General features: G+C 44.3%; 1 protein-coding gene across 1 annotated transcript in view; it reads left to right on the top strand.

The window, feature by feature from the left end:
- The window catches only part of Ext2 (exostosin glycosyltransferase 2), a 143,260-nt gene that overhangs the window by 99,034 nt on the left and 20,548 nt on the right, over window positions 1-23,678 (top strand). Inside the window, exon 10 of the mRNA XM_076847075.1 lies at window positions 7,100-7,266. Within this exon, the coding sequence (XP_076703190.1) occupies window positions 7,100-7,266 (167 nt within the window). The remainder of the gene's footprint in view (window positions 1-7,099; window positions 7,267-23,678) is intronic.

The raw sequence follows: 23,678 nt of genomic DNA on the forward strand, positions 1-23,678 counted from the left end.
TCGGGATGCATAGAGTACGTTCCACCTGCATTTGGTTTCTCATTCAGTCTGTCTATTACTGATCCTAATCCCAGGGACTTCAAAGCTCCTGCCATTTATAGCCTATTAAAGCCAGGAAGTTTCTGATGGATTAGAGCAAGGAATGAGTTTGAAGTTTGTAATGTGCACCACTGTCACCGATAAGGTCTAGTTTATTGCCTGACAGTAGTATCTGTGCTTTTTATGACTAGTCCTTTTAATTGGTTATAGTGAAGTCAGGAGAGTTGACCCTAGAAACTTCCAGTAGTAGATCTGTAGTCTAGGCCAGAATGAGACCATATTTCTGTCTCTGTTTGGCAAATCAGAATTTGCTCAATAAAATTCTTTAGTGTGTCCTGAGACATTTGAAAAATTGTACTTCATGAAATTTTTGTTTTCTGAAAGAATCATCTGCTCTCTTTAGTAAGTTCACAGAGTGCCAGGATGAGTGAATCAAATGCCTATTCTGACGAGAGTCCTATAATGTACCTGAAGCATAGCTGCTTTTATCATTACTATTATTGCTGACCAGCTTTCTGGTCCGGGGTTTTTTCTTTGCCGCCTCACTGCAGCATGGTCAGTTTTCTGGGTTTTGCTGTGTTTGGCTTCTAATAAAGAAGAAGGAAAGGGATAGGTGGAAAGGAAGGCGCTGGCGTCACCTAAGGAGGGAGGAAGAGCCAGCGGGGCAGAGATCAAGGAGCCCCAGAGGATCTGTGTGGCGGGCAGGGTGGGCAGGGCCCTGCACAGGCGGCCTTTCCCAGGGAGGTGGGTCGGACCTCTGCTTTGCTTGTCGGGCCCTTGATGGGTCGTGTGCACTGTGGAGGGAATGTCCCTGTCACTGTGTTCATTCTCATGCATTTGCGCCTCCAGCTTAGCCCACAGCCCTCCTGCAGGGAAGGTGGAGCAGGATCTGGAGCAGAGGCCAGGGACACACTGGTGACGGCCCATTCCAGAACACCTGTGTGTTCTCAAACACCGCTGCGTGCTCTGTAACACGTGCAGTTATCACTTGCCAATCAGAAATGAAACTAAAAAAATGCCAAGGAGCCTTCTTATACCCCTGCTTATCAGCCACTTTGGGCATAAAGTGAACTCACCATTGTGAGTTGGAGTCACTCTTTGGGGCAGGTGTGGGAAAGGAGGAACCTTTTTCTTATGTCCTAGCCCAGGCTTGTGCGCTGGCATGGCTAAAGGCAGAGTGTGGGCCAGCTTTGGAGCTGGGTGTTCAGTTTTAATTTTTGGTAGAGCCTACTAAAGCGTAGTGGTTAATTTTATGACCAAGAGTTTAGTTTATTTTTTAAATATTTTGGCTCTAGGGAGGAAAGAGAACCCTTAACTGATGAGGCCCTCATTTTGACACATGTTGATGGACTGGCTGTTTTCTGACGGTGGTTTTCGGGTCGGGGCTCTGGCTCTCGCAGTGCAACTGTTGGGGGAAGAAGAACCACGCTGATCTTTTTTGGGTGTGTTCAGTTGGTCAAGGGGCCGTCAGCTCTGGTCCTCCTGCCAGCAAACGCATCTGATGTTCCAAATGTACCATTAGTGACATGTATGTGTGTGTGTGTGTGTGTGTGTGTGTGTGTGTGTATATATATATAAAAGGCTTTGAAATTTTAGAGGTGAAAGTGATGTTTTTCACTTTCTCTACATTTACTAAAATAAATATTGTGGTTCACGCGTCTGCTGCTGGGAGGGCTGGTGCAGGCGGCAGTCTGCGCCCTCCCACTTTTTTTCCTGGATCCAACCAAGTACTTTTTTCTTTTAGTTACAGTTAACTCTAAATGGCTAGGTTTGAAGTTTAAGTAAATATTGAAGAGTAGGCAATAGAACTCTCTAGTGAGCTTTCATCACAGCAGTTTTGAGCTCTGTCAATATAAAGGCAGGCTCCTGCTTTTCCCTCCCAGCTCCTCAGTTGCCGAGCCTGGTAAAGGTTGAGTTCGTCTGCCCGGGCCCAGCCTTTGTCCAGAGGAAGCTGTAGCACTGTACACTTCAGAAAGGGGAACTCAGCCTGTAGTCTTAATTATAGGTTTATAATAATAAAATAATAAAACAGTTATAAGTTTGAATTGACATTAAGGGACCCCCAGCTTCAGATGTGACCCTCACAGTCCTTAGTGGGCAGGGTGGGCGCTGTCAGGATGGTCAACCCAACGGGGCAGCAGGAGCCAAAGCAGCAGCTACCTTCCGTTGAGCTGCATTCAGGGTCCTGGGCACCAACTTTACACTGAGCAACTTGGGGACTTCTGAAGCAGGCTAAAGGGTTTTTGTGTGGAGATAATCAAATATTTTACTTTGTGTATATGACAGTGGTTGGCAAGATAGGCTTGGGGTCATCTTCAGCCAACCTGAATGTACTGCAGTACTTTTGTCAAGTTACAGAGAATTCCTCTCTCACATCTCTCTCAGCATCCAACAGGGAGAAAACTGTTTATTAATATACTTTCAAAAAGACCTGTGTCTGCCAGGTGTGATGGCACACACCTGTAACCCCAGCTGCGGAGGAGGCTGGGGCAGGAGGATTGCAAGTTCAAGGCTGCTTCAGCAACTTACTGAGACCCTGTCTCTAAATAAAAATATAAAAAGAGCTGGGGGTATAGCTCAGTGATTAAAGCACCCCTAGGTTCAATCCCTGGTACCAAAAAAAAAAAAAAGGGTCCTTGACACAAGGAGTTCTTTTTCTCCCATGAGCTGGGCCAAAGCTCATACTGTGAAACTAACAGGTCACCTGTCTCAGCTGTTTTTCTTTCAGAAATTCAGCAGTGCCTTTGAAGAAGCATTTTTTAAGTTACTTTATGTGAATAAAAGGTGACACTTGTAAAGGTTTGCCTGCTGTAGTTCCACAGGATGAGATATGAGATGCAAGGGCCTGCTGTTGCATTTAGAGTTTGAAGGAGTTAGGCCTCATCTAGGCTCTGCAACAGAGCAGAGCCTGGGGATTTCCAGCTTGACACTTGTTTCCTTCTGTGTCCTGTCTGGACCTCTTTAAGGTATCAGCAGAGAAGTGGAGTTCCTAGGGCTTCCCAGCCTCCCCCTCTGCAGATGGTGATAGAGCAGTGTTGTGGCTGGTCAGCACACACTGCTCTACCCAGGAAGGAGGCTGCGCTGGGATGAGTGGAGAGGACTTTGTACATGTTACCTCCAGTCCTTATGACAAGCCTGTGAGGAAGCTGTCATTATCCCCATTTTATATAAATAAGGAAGTGAAACTCAGTCAGTGATCTGTCTGAATCAAAAGCAGCAAGGGGCAGAGACAGAAGTTAGCATGGGTCTCTCTCAGTCGGAAGGTCCTGCCCTTTGTGCTGAGCCCACTGCATCCTTTTAGATGACCATTTCAGTGCAGGAAAACCCTGGCTCTCATCTGTCTTCTCTCTGATTTGGGATCATATAGAGGAACTAGCTTCTTGTTAGTGCTCACAGAGAGACAGAGGATCAATCTATTCAGTACTAATGGGGAGAGAAGTCTTTTCCCTTTTCACAAATCTGCCTTGCAATTCTCTTCACCCTCTGTAGTCCCAGTCCTAATTTGTAAAAAAGGTAAACTTTGCAGAATTAAAATTTCCTGTCAGAGTCATAGTATTAAAGGCATGGCTGCCCACTTGTCCCTGACCTCCATAGGGGAACACTGAAGCCTGGGAGACTTGTAGTTCCCTGTCATGGAAAAAGGGAAGAGTCCAGGAAGCTGGGAGTTCCCTTTAGAATCTGTTAGATGGTGGTCCTTGGACACTTGGCCACTGAAATGGAGGCTCCTTCTGTGGAAGCTGTCCGCTCCGCAGACCTAGCCTACGAGTGAGGAGTCGTCACGTTTCTAACACAGCCGTGATTCATTCTGCATTTCCATCTGTGCCCCATATCATCCCCCTGGCTTTCATCACTCTCTAAAACTTCCCATCAAAGACTTCACAGGAGCAAGTCAGCTCCCTGGGGACGTTGTCTCAAGTAATTCTTTGGATACATGTAGCTGGAGAGCGTGGAAGTGCCTATCGGGCCAGCATGCCATCCACGCCCTGCGCGAGAGCCCACCGTCCAGCATGGGGGCTTGTTTCTGCCCCCCCAGAGCAGCAGACCTGTTCTCTACCCATGGGGGAAAGGAGCTGTTGGTTACCTTGGGGAAGTGACATGGCAGAGGTTCTGTGTCACTTAGTTTTGTGAGCACATGAGACGCTCTGAGTTCTGGGGCAGGGGTTCTGCTTATCTAAACATGGACATGGGTAGCATGAGCTTGGCCACCACTACACCAGGCTCGAGAAACCCTCTGGTTCTGGCAGCAGACACAGACTTTCAAGGGAAACATAGCTGACCTCGGGCGGGTGTCTGCCACGCGCCAGGAGCTGTGCGGCTGAGCACCTGTGGTCCCGCTCAGTTGGTGGTGCAAAGGGGGTCGCCAGTCCTGCCCCACAGTCGAAGAAGCAGGCTCAACGTGGTGGACCTGTCTGGGTTGTCCAGCTGGCTAACGGGAGGCCTAGGCTGTTGCACGACTGTGTTCTTGCTGCGTTTGCTGCTGTTCTCTGGAGTCCTGGGCCCACAGAGCTATTTTCTTTAGTCCTTCACCTGATGTCAACTAGAAATCTAACCAAAGTTCACACATTTCAGGCAAAAGGATGCCTTGTGTTGCTGAAGTCATTTCAGTCCATCTGAAGACAGTTTGCCACATCAGGAAACTCTTGCCCCGTAACTCACCTAGTGAAAGTTAGGGTTCATAACTGTGGAGACCATGGGGGAAAATTCCCTGTCATCTGCACTACAGTCAAGGTTCCGTTTGAAGACAGAAACCACACAGTGATTTGAATAGGAAAATTTTAATATAAATAGTGATAAACATACAACAAGATTTGTCTACTAACCTGATAAAGAGAACTCTAAAGGTCATAGGAAGCTACATACACATATGGTTACACTACTGGAGGGACTACACCAGGGGCAGCCAGAGGAATGAGGAGTTATGCTGCATTTATGGACAATATGTAAAAACGCAATCTACTGTCATGTATAACTAATTAGAACAAATAAAAAATTTAAAAAAAAAAAGATTATAGAAAGTGACCCTCGGAGCCCAGTCCCCCACTGAGGTTCCACTGTGTTGGGAAGAGCAGAGTGGGGCCCAGTGCCTGGGGAAGCTTGCTCAGTGCCCAGACTAAGACTGAAAGCAGGAAACCAGCCCTGCTCAGACTCCCACGGAACCCCACGGCAGCTCAGACGTGGAAAAGGTGCAGCAGAAAAGCCCCTTCCTCCTGCGTGTGAAGTGCTTTGAGCTTCTCGGTCACTTTGAAGGGCATGAAGGAATTCTGAAACCAAAACGTTTGAGAACCAGCGGTCTAGAATGTAGGGCTGTCACCTTCAGCTGGAGAGTGTAACTCATGGTTTAAAGGATCTGGGAATAGTAGTGTGTGTTGGGGATTTTATTTATCTGAGGTAAGAAGTGAGATGCAGTCAAGGAGGATACCTGCTGATGAGGGTGGTTGGACCTTCCGAGTTCTGCTCCAGATGGGGGGAAGCAGGGAACTGCGCTGGACTCATTGTTCATTAGCTGTGTATTACCAGACAAGTTCCTTAACCTCTCTGAGTCATATAAATACTACATTATAAATAATTTCTGCCTCTTGGGATTGTCAGGAGAGTTGAATGACAGTAAAGGATCTGGCACGTATCACTTAAGTAGTCAAGGCCCCCATCTCTGCTTATTTAATTATATGAGAAGAAGGGACTTGCTTGAGATGCATAGTTGATGCAGAACACAAGTCTGGTCTCTCATTTATCCCAGAGATACTTACTGATGATGTGCTGGGAATGAAGCTAGAGGTGGCCACTTACTGTGACAGCAATCCATTGCCCTGTTTCTTTGGTCTCAGGTTCAGCCCTTTCCCAAACACACTTTTTTGGAATTGACCACTTTTTTAGGTTCTTTGCTGTAGGCTTTTTTGAAATTCCCCAGGGCCTGCCCCTTCACAGCCCCCTCAGGACCGTAGCAGGGCCGCAGCAGTGCCCTGGACAGTGATGCTATGGGGCTCACAGGTCAGGGTTCTGCCTGCAGTCAGCTGGGCTGCCTCTTCCCCTGGCCTTCCCTGTCTCCTTCAATGTGGTGACTTGGGAGTGGACACAGGCATCTTGGGGCCTCATGACCCACAAAAATTAGATATTCCCCTTGATTACATAATGCGTTTTTTGAAAGTAGTGTGCCACCGGGCCTTCCTGTTCTTGACAGATGTTATGTGAACAGTGAACTGCCTCCCCGAGGAACCCCAGGTCTGTGGACATTGCTACTGTAACAGAGAAAGATTAACTTCATGTTCTGCTAAATGCCGCATTCAAAAGCAAAAACCTATGATTGAATTGCTCCAGTCATTTCAAAGTAGAATGGGAAAAAAATGAGAGGCAAGACATGGGTTGGTATTTCTTCATTATACAAGAAAATCCCATATAGCTGGACCTGGAAATTGGATATTTACCCTGTGAATTGGTTGTGATGAGAAACCAAACCTAGTGAGTCGGGGAGGAAGGAATGAAGTGCTAGGCCTTGGTCCAGTGCTATGTGCTCTTGGGCCAGAGGGTCTGGCTGGTCTGGCTGGTCTGGGACCAGCTGGTCTGGGACCAGCCTGGAGGGCTCTGGGAGCCCAGTGTGCTAGCTAAAAGCACTGGGCTTCCTGGCATAGCTTCAGGCAGGTTCTGAGCGGGGCGTAGGGACCAGGAGGTGTGTTGCAGAGTCTTTGCCGGAGGCGGTGGAGTTCTGATACTAAAGCGAGGTACTGAGCCCCTCTCCTTCTGTCTTCATGACCTCGGTCCAGTCATGTCACTTCTCTGCCTCTCAGTTGTGAGCTGGAGCCAATGAACTTGTCTTCGTTAAGGCAGTGTTATAATTAGTAGTGTTGTAAGGATGCAGAGAGGGTAGAAATACGTGCATGTGTGTCTGTTTCCCACTATGACAAGGACACACGTGTGAGACACCCCCTCCCGAGTCCTCGTGCCTTTGCTCATGGTGGGGGGCTAGAGATGTCAGCAGTTTCTTCCAAGTGCTGACGTCCTTGCCGCCTTATCTCCTCATTAAAGGCTAGACAGTAGTCAAGACCTTGTTTTATTTTTCTTCTAGATTCTCTCTGGCCGAAAATCCGGGTTCCATTAAAAGTTGTGAGGACCGCCGAGAACAAGCTGAGTAACCGCTTCTTCCCTTACGATGAGATCGAGACCGAGGCTGTGCTGGCCATCGATGACGACATCATCATGCTGACCTCTGACGAGCTGCAGTTTGGTTATGAGGTGAGCAGCTTTTAAACAAGATGGGAACAGGCTTTCTATTTACAGCTGTTTCCTTGTCTTTCCAGAAAAAAGCATTATATTTCATTCTCCAGGGTCATGATTTCTAAAATCTCCCAATGGAGTTTAAACACTAGCCATGAGAATGTGGATTAGGAAACTGATCTTTAAAACCTCAGGGAAAACTCAATTCCAAAATGACAACTGGGCCCTCCTGTGATTGGGAACTCCCAGGGAGAGTCCCAGGGGACATTTTCAAAGGGCGTCCATAGCATTTAACAAGCACCTAATTGATGTCTCCTCCAACAGCATTTCCCTTGACTGGGCAGCTGGGCACCGCAACAGTAAAACGAACTCAGTTAGCTAAGACGCCATGACGCTGACAAACAGAAAACAGACCCTGCTGGTGGCTGGCGCTCTGAGCTCTCAGTGGAGGGGTCGGCCGCCTGTCTTCAGGGAGAAATGCTCCCCATCCCTGCGTACTCCTGCGGCTGATGGATTACGCTGGGTTCAGGGGTTAAGTATGGAGACCAGCAAAGGTCTCCCCAGGGGAAAGTGCCAGAGCCCAGGCCTGGTGAGAAGCAATCCAGTTGACGAGACCTGTCAGGGAGGATGTGTGCAGCCTGACGGCGACAGAGGCCTGCGCGGCAGGGGCCACCACAGTGTCAGCGCCAGCACAGTGGAGAGTGAAATCAATGAGGTTCAGCTGGCACAGGGGAAAGTGCTGAGATCTGTCCTCTGGGATCACCCTGTCTTTGGGAGAGGGGAGCCATCTTCTTTAGTTTACTCAGGATTTGTTGAATTTGGAGTTCTCAAGGATTCATGAAATTGTGTTACACAAAGCCATATTTACTACATATGTTTAATATAGAAATTTATTTTAAAATCTTTAAATCAAAGGTGGGTTTTATGAGCAAGAATAAGGAATCCCAACACCACCAAAATCAAAAATTAAAAACTTAAGTTTTCCCAGTTTTTTTTTTTTAAATATAGCACCATTTGAGTGAAGAAAAAAAAATTGATAGTTGTGTAGTACTGTGAGCACTGCAGAATTGACTAGGGAAAGGCGTGAAGAGTAGAATAGCCATTAAAACATCTTCTTGGATTTATTTTCATTCATAGGAGATGACCTGTACATCATTACATCCAGAGTATTGGTGTACTGTGGTTCCCATTTTTTTAATTTATTCTGATTTGTTATACATGATGGCAGAATGCAATTCATTTTATATTATACATATAGAACACAATTTTTTAAGACACTCATTGCACACAAAGTAATTTCACACCATTCGTGTCTTATACATGTATTTAGGGTAATGATGTCTAAATCATTCCACCATCACTCCTACCCCCTTGCCCCCTCCTTTTCCCTCCCTCCCCTTTGCTCTATCTAAAGTTCCTCCATTCCTCCCATGCTCCCCCGCAATCGCCATTATGAGTCAGCATCCTCATATCAAAGAAAACATTTGGCCTTTGGTTTTTGGGGATTGGCTTGCTTCACTTAGCATTATATTCTCCAACTTCATCCATTTACCTTCAAATGCCATGATTTTATTCTCTTTAATGCTGAGTAATATTCCATTGTGTATACATACCAAAGTTTCCCTATATATTCATTACTGAAGGGCATTTGGATTGGTTCCACAATTTAGCTATTGTGAATTGTGCCGCTATAAACATTGATGTAGCTGTATCCCTGAAGTATGCTGTTTTTGAATCCTATGGGTATGAAGCAAGGAGTGGGATAGCTGGGTCAAATAGTGGTCCCATTCCAGGTTTTCTAAGGAATCTCCATACTGCTTTCCAGATTGGCTGCACCAATTTGCAGTCCCACCAGCAACGTATGAGTGTGTCTTTTTTCCCACATCCTCGCCAACACTTATTGTTGTTTGTACTCTTGATAGCTGCCATTCTGACTGGAGTGAGTTGAAATCTTAGAATGGTTTTGATTTGCATTTCTCTTATTGCTAGAGATGATGAACATTTTTTCATATGTTTGCTGATTGATTGTATACCATCTTCCAAGAAGTGTCTATTCAGTTCCTTAGCCCATTTATTGATTGAGTTATTTGTTCTTTTGGTGTTAAGGTTTTTGAATGCTTTATATACCCTAGAGATTAGTGCTCTATCTGATGTGCTTGTGGTAAAGATTTGCTCCCATTCTGTAGGCTCTCTATTCACCTCACTGATTGTTTCTTTTGCTGAGAAGAAGCTTTGTAGTTTGAATCCATCCCATTTATTGATTCTTGGTTTTAATTCTTGCGCTACAGGAATCTTATAAAGTAAGTTGGGGCCTAATCTGACATGATGGAGATTTGGGCCTACTTTTTCTTCCATTAACTTGCCTACTTATTTTCTCTAGTCAACTCATGGGAAAAAAGACTAATTTTTTCTGCCAGTATTCTCTCTCTTTGTTGCATGTAATGGCTTCAGACAGTACCTGTGTTTATTTTCATGGCAAAAGTGAGGTGGAAAAGGAACGTTCAGAAAGATGTAGCCAAGATGGACAGAGTGCTGCCTATCTGGAATTTGCAGTTAGTCTAAAGAAGTCTAATAAAGAAAGATGGGTGAAATGCATTCCTGAGGTTTCTTTCAACCTTGAGTTGAAACCTTGAGATCTCAGGAATATTGACACCTGGGACCTTTTTCAACCGTGAGCTTGTTCCTGCAGGAAAGGGTTAGATGAGAGGAGTCTCACCACTGTCCTCTGATGCCTGGGTGGATTCCACATCACCTCTGAGGAGTTAGCATATCCTAGAGGAGTGAGATCAGGAAGCTGCCTCATCTCCTCCATAGGCCTTCTTCAGATGCTGGGTAAGGAGCACTCTCATAGCTACCTTCTGCATACACGACTACCTGTATTCCTATCACTTAGTGTCCTTAGCTTACCCACACTGCCTTCATTCTTTCTGCAAATGAAAAATACAAAGAAGGTGTGTTTTTCTCATTCTGTGATCGGACTAAACAAGGGCACAATGGTGTACACTGTGATCCCTGTAACTCGGGAGGCTAAGACAGGAGGATTACAAGTTTAAGGCCAGCCTCAGCAACTTAGGCCCCAAGCAACTTAGTGAAATGCTATCTCAAGAAATAAAAAGGACAGGGGATATAACTTAGTGCTAAAGTCCCCTGGGTTCAATCCCTAGTACCAAAACAAAACAAAATGAAAAATATTAGATATTTTGCCTGAAATTTTATAGCCAGTAAGTGGAAGAGTTATAATTTAAATCAAAGTTTAAACCAAGCTGAATTGAAATTTGACTGGAGTTTGTGCTATCTGTCTTCAAATGTTTACCCTGAACAACATCTGCCAGAGACCACTGGTTCTCCAAGGTAGCACTTAGAGCCCCCAGCAGGTTGCTGTCTATCACTAAATGATTCTGAAGTTAAGGCAAACAGATTTCAGACACCCCTGCCATTGATGCTTTTTAGGGTCATTATCCTAGTACTTCTGTGTAGTAAGTAATGTTATGGCTACCTTAGGATACCCCTTGACCAAATTTCTTCCTCGTTGCTGTGCAGTTTATGACCATGGACAAGTTATTTAATCTCTGTGTTTTAGTTTACTCTTACATAAAACGGCAGTGACAGCAGCTACTTGCAAGGTTATCCTGTGCATCGGTTAAGGTGACATAAGGGCCTTCCTACCACGTGGAAAATACTCCACAAGTACCTGGGGAACAGAAGGTGGCGTGCCAGACAGCTGCCTTCTGCCTACCACCACCGTTCCCTTCCTGATGCTCTGACTTTCATTACTCTGTTCATGAATCTGCTGTGATTCATGAGAGAGACTGCTGTTTTCATTATTTAGAAGAGGGTTCTTCTCATAAGATGACAGACTCCTAAGTCCTCTTTTTTACAGCCAAAGTTTGGGATTAATTTTCATCTAGGAATTGGGAGCAGGCTCCCCTGAGTAAGTAGATCGATCCATCAATCAATCACTTAATAACAATTTGCATCCTAGGGGAGTTCCATTAGAACCCACACCACTCCTTTATGGCACTTACAAATAGATGCAGTCTCTTAGGATTGTGTGTTGTTAAGTTCCGCTCATTATTCCACCCTCAGTTAGAGGTTCTCATCCCAGAGATGCTTTCAGAGTCCCCACTCCACATTAGGTTCCTAGCACTCTGTACCTCCTTCTCAGGAAAGCATTAATTGTGAACTATGTTATTTAGTGTCTGCTTTTTCTTCTGGAGCGAAAGTGCCATTCGACAGGATCCATGGTTGTCTTGTTCATGACTGTATCCTCCATGCCTGACTCAGTTCCTTGCATTCCACAGTTACTCCGTAATATTTGATGAATGAATAATCTCCCATTATCAGCATGAATGTAAAAGATGTGAAACAAATGACCTGCATGACCTTCTTCTTTATGGTGATTCATAATCTAGACAAAACCATTTTGTAAAACAGCTTAAAGTTTAAAATTTTAAATATCTTTATTAGTCTATTTTTATTGTTATATCAAAAATCCCTGAGGCTGGGCACCTTTATTTTTAAAAAGATGTTTATTTTATAGTTTCAGGAGACTCAAGGGCAAGGCAGCAGCATTGGCTTGTCTGGCGAGAACCTCAAGGCAGATGATGTCACAATGGCAGGAGAGTATGTGGAAGAAAGATCACATCTCAAAATAGAAAGCCAGAGAGCAATTCAGGGGTCAGCCTCTCTCTTATAATAGCTCATTCTCAGGAGAGCACAGGGGACCCATGAGAGCTACCTTAATTACCCTTCTAACAGTAGCACTCACAATGACATGAGAACCTTCCTCTGGGCCCCATCTGTTAGAGACTCTGCATCACCAAACTGAGGATCATCCTGTCACACATGAACCCTCTGGGAAAAACCATATCTAGAGCATAGCAGTATCTACCATCTGACCCATTCTTCCTACGGGGTTTTCCCTAGAGGAAGAAGAACATACCTCTACACACAAATACTTGTACACTAATATTCATAGCAGCTTTTATTTGTGATGTCCAAAAACTGGAAGAAGAAAATCCCCAGTGTCTGTCAGTAGTTCAGTGGGTAAATAAAAAGTGATACAGCTATCCATGCAGTGGAATACAGCTCAGCAGTAAATTGGAATGAGCTGTTAATACACGCATCATGAATATTTTTCAAAATAATTATTCTGAGTTAATGAAGCAAGATGAAAAAGAGAATGAACTTGGTGATTCCATATATATATGTAATGGTAGAAATTCAACATGGTGACAGAAAGAAAGTGGTTGACTAGAGAAAGGGTGGAGACGTTCAGACTGTAAAGAGTAGGTGGAAAAATAACAAAGGGGCCTAAGAAGAGAGGAAGTAAATATGTTAATTTTCTTAATTGGGGTGATGGCTTTACTGACATGTTAAAATATCAGATTATACACTTGTAATGTTCATTTATCATATGTCAACTATATTACCAAAAGTCTGTAACAGAAAAAAAATCAATTACAGTCTTGCAGTGAAAAAAAATTAAATATTTAAAAATTTTAACAAGACATGTGTCAGATAAGTCTAGTGAGACTCAGATGGTGCTGAAAGAAGCTGCAGAACAGGCTCACGATGGGAGGGCGTGCTGTGCCAGGGATCCTGGGCTTACTGTCACCAAGAGGCAGCTCTTCACACCTCGTTCTGAGGGTTCAGAGCAGTCCCCACCAGAGCCCCCAAAAGCTTTGAAAAGCTTTGGTTACTGTCGTGAGATTGGCAAGCTAGCTCTGCAAGGGAAAAAGACAAGGCTGCAGGACTTCTGCCTAATGTGAAGCCTTTCTCTAAGCTACAGAGGTCAAGACACTGTGGTGTCCGTGTGACTTCAGACACAGGTCAGTGAAAGAGAAATAGACCACACACACACACACACATACACACACGCACACACACACCATCAGTTCACGTTCAGCAAAGAAGCCGACTCAGTTCAGTGTTGAGAAGACAATCTTTTCATTGAATGAATGGTGCTGCAACAATTTAACAGTCATATGTTTAAAAAAATTTTTGAGAGCTGGGCATGTAGCTCAGTGATAGACTATTTGCCTAGCTTGTGTGAGGCCCTGGGTTCTATCTCCAGCACCACTACGCCCCCCAAAAAAATTTTGACCCTTGCCTCTTACCATATTGCAGAAATTTAACACAAGATAGATATTGGATCCTAGTTCCAAATGTAAGAACTAATATAAAACTAATTGAAGCCTGTCACAGTGGCACAGACCTGTAATGCCAAGGACTTGCAGGGGATGAGGCAGGAGGATCTCAAGTTCAAGGTTAGCTTGAACAACTCAGTGAGTCCCTGACTCCAAAAAAAAAAAAAAAAAAAAAAAAAAAAGGACTGGGATGTAGCTCAATGGTAGAATGCCCCTGGGTTCCAGTAGTATAATAAATAAATTAATAAGTTAATTGCAGAAAACAGGAGAAAATTTTAGTGTACTTATGCAGTGATTCTTAAATCAGAGACAAGTTATGACATAAAAAAGGTTAAGTTGAATTTAATAAAAATCAATACCACTTGGAAAAAAGACTTCTAAGAAAACAAAAGAACAAGTCATAGACTGAGAAAAGTATTTAAATATATAAAGAGCTCTCAAAACTCAGGAAAAGAAGATGAAGAGTAACAAAAGCAAAAATAGATGATGAATTGCATCAAATTAAAAAGCTTCTTTATAGTAAAGGAGTCAGTGAGCAGAATGAAAGACAGCATTATTCATCATAGTAGCCAAGATATGAAATCATCCAAAGTGTCTATCAACTGATGAATAAAGAAAATGGACATATATATACAATGTGTACTATTGGGCCTTAATAAATAAAAATCTGTCAATTGAAGTAACATGGATGAATCTAGAGGATGGTTATATTGTGTGAAATAAGCATGGTAACTAATCTATGTTCCAGAACTGTGCCACACAGCTGAAACAGTGCTCAGGAAAGAAATTTATAGCATTAAATACTTGTGTTAGAAAAAAAAAGGTCTATAATCAGTGGCCAAAAGTTCATTCTATCTTTAGGAAACTAAGGAAAAATTGATAAACTAAACTCAAAACAAGTAGAAGAAAAGAAATCATAAAGGTAAGTGCTAGTATCAGTGAAGTAGAATACAGACCAACAGAGAAGATTAACAGGTCCACAGATTGGCTCTTGGAAAAGATGAACAAAATGGATCAACTGGCTGGACCCTTAAAGAGAGAAAGATAAGCCAAGTGCTCATTATGAGGAATACAGAGGAATTAAAGGAGTATTGTCATTACAGTCTCACAGGAATTAAAACAGTACTATGAAAATTTATATGCTTTGGAAGACTTCTGTGTAAATTGCAATTTTCACAAAACTCAACAGAACATATGGGTAATCTTTTGTTAAAGAATTTGGGTTATTAGAAATTTCCCACTAAGAAAATTCTAGGCCCAGATGGCTTTACTGGTGATTTCTTGAGGAAAGTATAAAAGTTCAGCAGGAAGAAAAACATGGGGATGATTAGCTTGCTGAGTTTTACTTAGGGATAAGGCCACCCACAAGCTACTTGGAGCTCACAAGTGACTTGTCAAACACATATCACCCGTTCAGTGAGTGGCATAGTATGATCAGAACTCCTTTCCTGCTGTTCTCATTATGCCATGCCACCTAAGAAGACTTCATATAAACTGTTCCGGTCCTTACCTCTGTGCCATTCAGAAACATTTGTTAATTCTTCTCCTTGGTAACGATAAAAATATCTGAGCACTTTCTTTCAGATTCTTAGTCACAAATAAGAATTCTGTATTTCAGGAAAACAGAATCCATATTAGCTGTTTCAACTGAATAAATTTAATATATGAAGTTCTCTGATACACAGATGTCAGAGCTAAAAGAACAAAAAGATGAAAGTATATAGAGTTGATGACTCCAAGAAACATCTGTGGCCCACAGGACTGGAGGAACAGGAGATGCTGGGTCATTAGGACCTAGAAGCTTGGAGTAGGTGTGTCCAGGACTAGACTCCTGAGGGGGGGGCCACTGGCTGGCTCTTGCCAGTACTTTTGAGGGGGCAAGAAGAGGTTGATTCTGGGAGTGTTGAGAGGGAGGTCAGAGCCACCTGCAGCTGCGGGGTGAATGATACACTGTCAGAAAAAGAAGGTCTGTTTATTTCCCTAGTTTCCTATCTCTCACTACTGCCTCCTATGACAGAATCTAACAGGAAACCACCTAGTAAAGGTAAAATGTAATGTGTACAGTCTCAGCCTCAGCATCACAAAGCAGAATTTAGAAAGGGGGAAGGAGAGGTGGGCTTCAGGACAACAGATTAACAACCAGCACAGTCTGCCTCTTCCATTATTGAGCATATTCACCCATCCTTCTGCACTCTTTAAATATGAGGTATCCCCAAAAGCTCCTGTGTTAACGCAGGATGGGAAAAGATTAGATTAGGAGATCTCTAACCTACTCAGTGGAGTGATCCATTTGTTGAATTAATAATTCAAAAGGACTACTGTACTGGGTGATGACTGGAGGCAGAGGGGACATTGTGGAAGAAAGTTAAGTCCAGGGGGACATATTCTTGGGGGTTATATCTTATTCCCCTGACTCCTCCCTCACTCTGTTTCCTGGCCACCATGAGCTTCAAGCCCTTCTACCATAATGTTCTATCACACCTTGTACCTGCAGCTACAGAGTAGGCCAACCATAGACATAAACCTTCTGAAACCATGAGACCGAAATGAACTTTTGCTCCTTTAATCTGTAGTTTCCAGGTGGTGACAGCAATAAAAATCTAACTAACACAGAAATTGGTACCAGAAGTGGGGTCATTATTGTGCCTAACCTGACTGTGTGGTTTAGAAGCCTTTGGAACTAACTGGTGTATGGGAAGATTGGGGAAAATGATGAAGATGCAGGCTGGAGAAACCTCAGAATATTATTCCAATATTATTCCAATATTCAGTCTTCCCATACACCAGTTCCAAAGGCTTCTAAACCACACAGTTAGGTTAGGCACAATAATGACCCCACTTTAATGGGCAATTCTGGTGGGATCTCAGAGGAGCAGAATGTTGACAGGAAGGTGGAGAGTAAAGGCGTTGCTCATGAGGTTTCAGTGTGGAATAAGGCCTCTATTTGAGGCCTCATTTGTGTTACATTCTGACAAAGAAGTTGTCTCCGTTTTGTTCATGTTACATTGTGGTAAAGGAGTTGTTTCCATTTTGTCCATTTAAAGGTGGTGAACTAATTAATCTGTGGAGGAAGTTCAGTGGAGCACAACATTGAGGTGGTTGCGCGGTACTGCTGACAGCATTTACTGAGGTTTACTCTGAGAATTGGGATTTAAAAAATTAAAGCAGAGCATTTTTGAAACCTGCAGTTTGGTCAGAAGAGTGCACATAATTTGGGAACAAGGAAATTGTGGCTGCTGAAGAGATTACTACCGCTAAAGAGAAGCTAAGTGCTTTGCACAGAGACAGTAGGGGAAAATGCTTTGAGGGCATCTCAGTAATCAGCAAGACCACACCCATGGCAGGCTCAAGGGTGCAGATGTGAAAGTTCATTTGAGACCTTGGGTACATCTTCTTCCACAGGGGTAACTAGAAAGCTATTCTTCCAGCACTCAGAGGCCACTATAGCCATGGTCCCTGGGGTCTCAACTGCTGCTCAGGCTGGTGGTAGACCTTGACGTCATCATGTGGTGCTGATTCTGCAGGAATGCTGGATGCTAGAGTCAGGGCTTCACAGAGACTTCCACCAAGAGATCAGAGGCAGGTCTGGGTGGCTGGGCAGAATGTAATAGGATTGAGTTCCTGTGGGCAGGTCCTGAGAGGATGATGCACGGAGATGTGAGAAGGAAGCCAAGACTGTAGTGGGACCTGCGAGATTAAGAGATATCAGTGATGTGCGTCATCTGCTGAAGAAAGCTGCTGCCAGTGGACGGAGCCAGGCTGAGAGAGGCCATGTGGCTGCAACCAGCAAGCAACTTTCTTCCACCATTATGAAGACATAATGGTTGAAAACTTCCACAGTTTAGCAAAAGACATAGACTCAAGACACAAACTCAAGAGCTTTCATAACAGCAACTTTATGCTTCCATTTGTTTTAAAAAGGTCTCTGTAAGAGCCAGGTGTGGTGGCTCACACCTGTAGTCCCAGGGAGAAAATTTTTGTAAGCAAAACCACAAACAGCCACAGAATAAGTTGTATACATCTATATAAATTATGTAAGGAAAGGCATCAGTTGTGGCAGTACTGTTGGGTTTTTTTTGTTGTTGTTTTTTTTGAGAAAACAGAAAAATCTTATTGCTTTGCTAGCAAAGGAGAAACAAAGGGGACTCCTGTCCCAAAGGCTATGATTCTGCCCATCAGCAGGAATAGGGGACTTTTAAAGAGGTGATTCAAAGGACACATTCCACGTTCTGTTGAGTTGTAATTCATTTGTTAATTTGGGAGGTAGTCATTTCTGAGCACTTCTGTGGCAGTACTTCTTATTTCAAATAGTAATCAATCGGAGGGCTGGGCTGTGGCTCAGTGGTGGAGAGCTTGCCTAGCATGTGGGAGGCACTGGGTTCGATCCTCAGCACCACATATAAATAAATGAAAAAATGAGGGTCCATCAACAACTTTTTAAATATTTTTATTTTAAAAAAATAGTAATTGGAAAGGAAGAGGAGAGGGAGAATCCCTTATATATGTGGATATTAAGGCATAAGGAGGAAGGAGGTCTGGCCATCGCGGCCTTCTTGGCGTCTTTAGCGTTTTGCGGATCTTGGCTGCTATTTAAAACTTGTCTTCTCCCCCACCCACCGCTGCTTCTGCCCTCCCTTCTCAGCCAGCACTTCGCAGCCTTCCTGCTGACTCGTCTCCTAAATACCTCCAGTACCCTTCAGATCATTTCTTATTTTGTCATTTTTGATAGATTGTGTTTTTCAGGAATCTGTTCATTTTATGCGAATTGAAGATGTATTTGGAGAAAATTTTTGTAATATTATGTTATTGTTTAGGATTTGGAATGATGTGCTTTTTTTTAATTATTCCCAACATTGGTAATTTTTGTTTTTTTTTCTTTCTTTTTCTTGGTGAGTCTTATTAGAGGTTTATCAATGTCACAGTCTTTTTGAGGAAGCAACTTTTGATCTTGTTGGTTTTCCTCTTGTATATTTGTGTTTGTATTTAATTACTAGTCTTTGCTTGACTGATTTCATTCTCTACTTTGATAACTTTAGTTGCTGTTACTTTTCTAGCTTTTTGACTTGATAGCTTAAACATTATTTTAATATTTATTTTTCTAAAACATACATTTAAATTTCTCTTTAATTGCTAATTTAGGTTAAAAATCTCAAATTTCCATGTGTCATGTTTCTATTATCCTTAAGTTCAAGGTATTTGTTATTTTCATTCTATTATCTTCTTTGACCCATGACTTTTGTCAAATTTTTAAGTTATATTTTTCTTATTGGTTTCTGGTTTGATTCTTGTGATCAGAAAATATACTAATAGTTTATTATTTTTAAGTTTGTTGAGACTATCTTACCCAGTAAAGGTCTGTTTTGGTAAAAGGTCTATATGGTAACTCTACATGTACCTAAACAGAGGGCTCCTTCCGCACTTGGGGATGTGATGTTCTTCCCAGGTCAACTGGGTAAGGGAAGGCACCCCAACACTTTTAATTTGAACATAACCAAAACACCCGCTTCTTGTTCTTCCATGAAACAAGAACCCACATTTCTTCTGTGTTTTCTGTAACCTGTATCATATTTGTAATTGTTAAATTAATTATCTTAGTTTGTTAAAAAATGCTTAAGTACAGTATTTGCTATGTAAGAATCAAAGAAAACATGCAGCAACCCTTTTCTACTGTAGCTCCAGAGAAAATTTAGAGAAATGCAGAGAGATAGAGGAATCTCTCCTTAGGGACTTTTTGATAAAGGAAAAGACAGCCATCCTCTGGCATCTAGAGTAGTTTTACTAGTTGTGCCTGGAGACAGAAGAACAGAGCAAGTGAGTTCCTGAGACCCCTTCTAGAAGATCAGAAGTACTGGCAAGATGCAGGAGGTGAAGTTCCATGCGGAAGGGCCCCAGCCTGCTACAAACAGAGCGTCAAATTCCTCCTCTTTCCTGTGAAGCGTAGAGATTGCATGTGTAGGACCCGCAGCATACTAGAAGGGAGGGCTGGGGTGGATATTGGTGGTAGAGCGCTCATCTGACACACACAGGCCCTGGGTTCACCACCCAGCACTGCAGTAAAACAGCACACCAAACAAAGTTGGAGAGAGATGCAGGAGTCGCCTTAATGGAAGAGACCAGAGCAAATTAGGGTGAGCCAGAGCCTATTTTGCTCAAGATTCTGACGATGCCTCTACCGAGGCATGATAGAAACTCAGGCTGAGAGTTTTACATTTTTCACAAATGTGAGGGCATTCTGAGGCAGTGCTTGCAAAGGGTTGGAAGGATTGATTTACAGAGTCTATTTTGTTTTATTTTTTGTTACTAGAGATTGAACCCAGGGGTGCTTAACCCCTGTGCCATATCCCCAGCCCTTTTTATGTTTTATTTTGAGACTTGAGCTTAGGATCTCACTAAGTTGCCGAGGCTGGCTTCAAACTTGGCAACCTCCTGCCTCAGCCTCCCAAGTTGCTGGGACTACAGGTGTGAGCCACCAAACCTGGCTCTTACAGAAACCTTTTAAAACAACAAGCTCCATGATGTGTTTAAGGGACACAGAGCAGAGTTACAGGCCAGCTCACAGATCCCACCCTTAAAGCTGCACGGAAGAAATTTAGGCCTAATGAAGAGGTAAGAGATGCAAGAAAAATGATGGGGACAATCTAACTGGAATACCAGCTGGAAGTTGATAGTCAACTCCAGCATTCCTTTCCAGAGGTTGTTAAGCCACACAGTGCTTCCTGCCTTTGTCAGACCTTAACACAAATAGGTGAGGTTGGTACTGCACCCAGGGGAGCAGATGAGGCTGCTTGCACTGGGTGACTACCCTTGCCTCATTGCAGATTGAATGAGAGGATCAGTTCTGTAGGCCACCTGGCTGATACCTGTTCATAGAACCCCACTTGGAAAGCTCTGTTTAAAAGAAACACAGGGTCAGAATGTGAAGGGACCTTAGAGGTCAGCCTATCTTCATCTTCATTGCTGAGGACACAGATGCAAAGAGGCTAAGTTAGTTACTTAAGGTGTTAATGTTCACTGAGTCCAACCCTAAGGCACACCATAGCTTGGGAGTGAAGGGCCAGACCACTTTTTCCTTCCAGTGTCTATGACCTGAGCACACAGGCATTTGGACCAGGGCTGGGTATCATTATTTATATACTTGGAAGAAAACTCAGGAGTTATTTGCCTGTTTAGATGGGGTCATGTTCCCTGTTGGAAGGCAGAAGACCTTGGGAATTATCCCATCCCCTCTCCAACCCTAAAGTCAGGAGCTCGGAATGATCTTCCCTGGCCCTGTGTGTTTCTGACTTGTTTGACAAGCTCTAGTGAGCTACCAGATGTGGAAATTCTTTTCAGCCTGGGATAATTTATTTATCTGTTTATGTACTTTACCAGGAAAGTATCTATTGAGTTCTTGATACTCATTTTCGAGGGACTCCTAAGGGAACAGTAGCAGTGTATAATGTTACTCGAATGTTTGATTTTTTTTTTCCAAGTCTGTCTGCTTTTATTTCAGACCTAAAGAGCTAGGAAATAAAAAGCAACTTATTTCTACTCCCCTCCCCCACCTCTGAGAGACAGTTTAAAACATGTGGTAGAAAATGAGCCATGGAGACTTGGCTGAATGCATGAACCTGTGAATTTATTTTTCCTTTCATACTTTGATCCACATTTCCAACCATAAAAAATTATTAGTAGCACTTAAGTGTTGGACATTTTTCACCTGAGAGATGTGAAAAGCTCTTGGCTAGTAATACTGGTTATAAAGTCAGGACTCAGTATGGGAGCGGGAGTCCACAGGAGCAGCTGTGTGTGTTGTTAGGCACGAAACACAGAGGCTCTTCTCTTTATGGCCTGGCATCCCATAGGTGGTAGAGGTTGGTGAAACCTCTTGGATGCTAATAAATTGTGAGAATTTGTATTATTTTATTCACAACTGCCCAAAGTAATGGCAATTATATTCTCTCAAAGGATCATGGGAAGCAGCAAAATAGCTGGAATACCCCATTATTTTCACAAGGATATGAAACCACCTTTGAGTGGCTTTCCTGATGTTGGAAAGTGCGAATGAGCTTGGCCATCGGATGTGACTGTTGTGACTAGGAAGGGTGTTTGGGTTGACAAGGGAGGCTAGTTGGTGAGGCAGTAGAGGTAGGCTCTGAGCCCAGATGCAGAGTCTGCAGGGGGTACATGAGCGGGATGAGGCCACAGGACAAATTCACAATGACCGAGACCAGTTAGAAGGAGTGGGAAACCTGGAGACTTGGTGTTAAAGCAGATCCAGGGAACTGAGAGGAGCCACCTCCCCAGACCCGTCGGCCGACGGGAGCGCTCCAGGGCTGACTCTGCAGCATTTACATGGTCAGCACAGTCAGTGGTGTGTCCAGGGAGGGGGGCAAGAGGACATTGTGTGGTTCCAAATATTCTCCCCCTTTTCTCTTCTTATGAGAAGGCTGGAAGATGGAAACAACCTAAACTAGAACATGATTTTGTAAGAACTTTCAGAGGGAGCAGAGAGCTTTCAAAAAGAGCAAGCTCTCTGTGTGGTCTATGGGTCCGTCCTGAGCCTTCTGCCAAGGAGGGTGCCATAGTTACCAGGTCTGGGAACAAATAAATGTGAAACAAGTCTTGAACTCATTTCCCACAGGCTCCTGGCCATGGACCTTCTGTTAGGGAATTAACTGCTCAACCCCCCACTTTCACACCCCAAGTCCTACATCTGGAAAGGTGCCAGGCTTCTAGGAGTCAGGAGGGTCTCTGCAAAGAGGGTCCCTGTGTTTGTGATGGCCCCGCCCATCTCTCCCTGTGAGGCCTCTGGCGCAGGCTCACCAGTGCATCTGAGACCCTGAGGAACCACACACAGGGTGGCGACACCCAGGGCAGTGGTCCTCAGGAAAGAGCTACTCGCCTTTGCCCAGGCTTCCTGCGTCACATAGCGAGACTGATGAAAAGGGACCCTATACCCAAGAACAGGGCCTGTGCCTGCAGAGGCTGGACGCCCTGGTCATCGGGAGCACTTCAGGCTTCAGGGAGAAGCAGCACCACCCCAGCCAGCTCAGCTGGTTGAGCCCTCTCCGGCCTGGCCTGGGAGTGAGGGGGCAGGTTGGAGCTCAGGGCCTTCCTTCTCTTCCTGGGTGATGGGCTGTCGCTGCAGGAGCCAGCAGCACCACATGCCTCCTGGGGCCAGGTTGGTTCTGCATGTGTCGTCAGACCTTGCTGCAGCAGTCCCCATCAGCCCTGTGCGGGGTTTGACTCTAGAGCTTTACAGTGTAGATGGATCCATTTTACCAAAAGTGAGCTTTTATAAAACTAGAAATACTCGGGCATCGTGGTTTGCCCTCTTTGTTAAGTATCTGAAGTTAACGGCTGTGAGCTCTCTCAGTCCGAAGGTCTGTTTGAGTGAATGGCGGTTCCCCGAGTCCCCTTCCTGAGTCTGGACATGACATCGTACAGTACTGAAAAGGGCATCTGTCTGTCTCTTACTTCTGATTTCGATTTTCTAAAGTACCCAGAGAGTTGCCATTGCAGAGACTCTTGTCCTTAGAAGAGACAGTGGCCAGGGGCTCATTTCTGCAATGTCCCCACCTGTGAGACAGGGAGCACTTCCTGAAGAAGACGCAGGAAGCGTGGGCAAAGGCAAGTCGCTCTTCCCTGGAGAACCACTGCCCTCGTGTTGCCATGCCACTCCCGCTCCCCGGGTGCAGCTTGTGGAGCTGAATGACCTGTGCTGGGTGTCCCATCTTCAGCTCGCGTTGATTTACACCCCGAGACCCACGGCCGGGGAGGGGCAGCCGCGTGTGCCCCACCGCGGCAGGAGTGCTGCTGACAGAAGATCCCGAGTCGGGCCAGAAGCCTCAGAGGTGCTGAGAGAAGCTGCAGTGAGTTTGACCTCTTGGAGCCATTCGAAAGCACCCCGGCCACCGGAGAGCAAGTCAAACAAATATTAAGGGAAGGAAATGGAATATGTATGCTGAACACTGAAATAACATCTGACCGTTTCAGAAGGCACCCAGTTGGGAATTGCAGTGAGTGGCACTTTTTTCTTCCCCACTGAGCAAATTAAAACAGCAAGTTCAGAATTTGTTGACATAGCCATTAATGAAACATCACACATGAAACTGGCGGACCCTTGTCCCAAAGAGGAGGGCATGCACGTCAGCTCTGGTCCTCATCTAAGGCGCCTCCTCGCAGATTCCCAGCCGAGCCAGGCGGGTTGGCCATAGAGGGTTTCCCGTGGGAGCCAGCACTGTGCCAGCGGGGCTGCGACAAGGAGCTCTCAACTGCTGCACCCCGACCCTCTGTGGC

The sequence above is a fragment of the Callospermophilus lateralis genome, chromosome 2 (assembly GCF_048772815.1).
Source record: "Callospermophilus lateralis isolate mCalLat2 chromosome 2, mCalLat2.hap1, whole genome shotgun sequence".
NCBI classification, from domain to species: Eukaryota; Metazoa; Chordata; class Mammalia; order Rodentia; family Sciuridae; genus Callospermophilus; species Callospermophilus lateralis.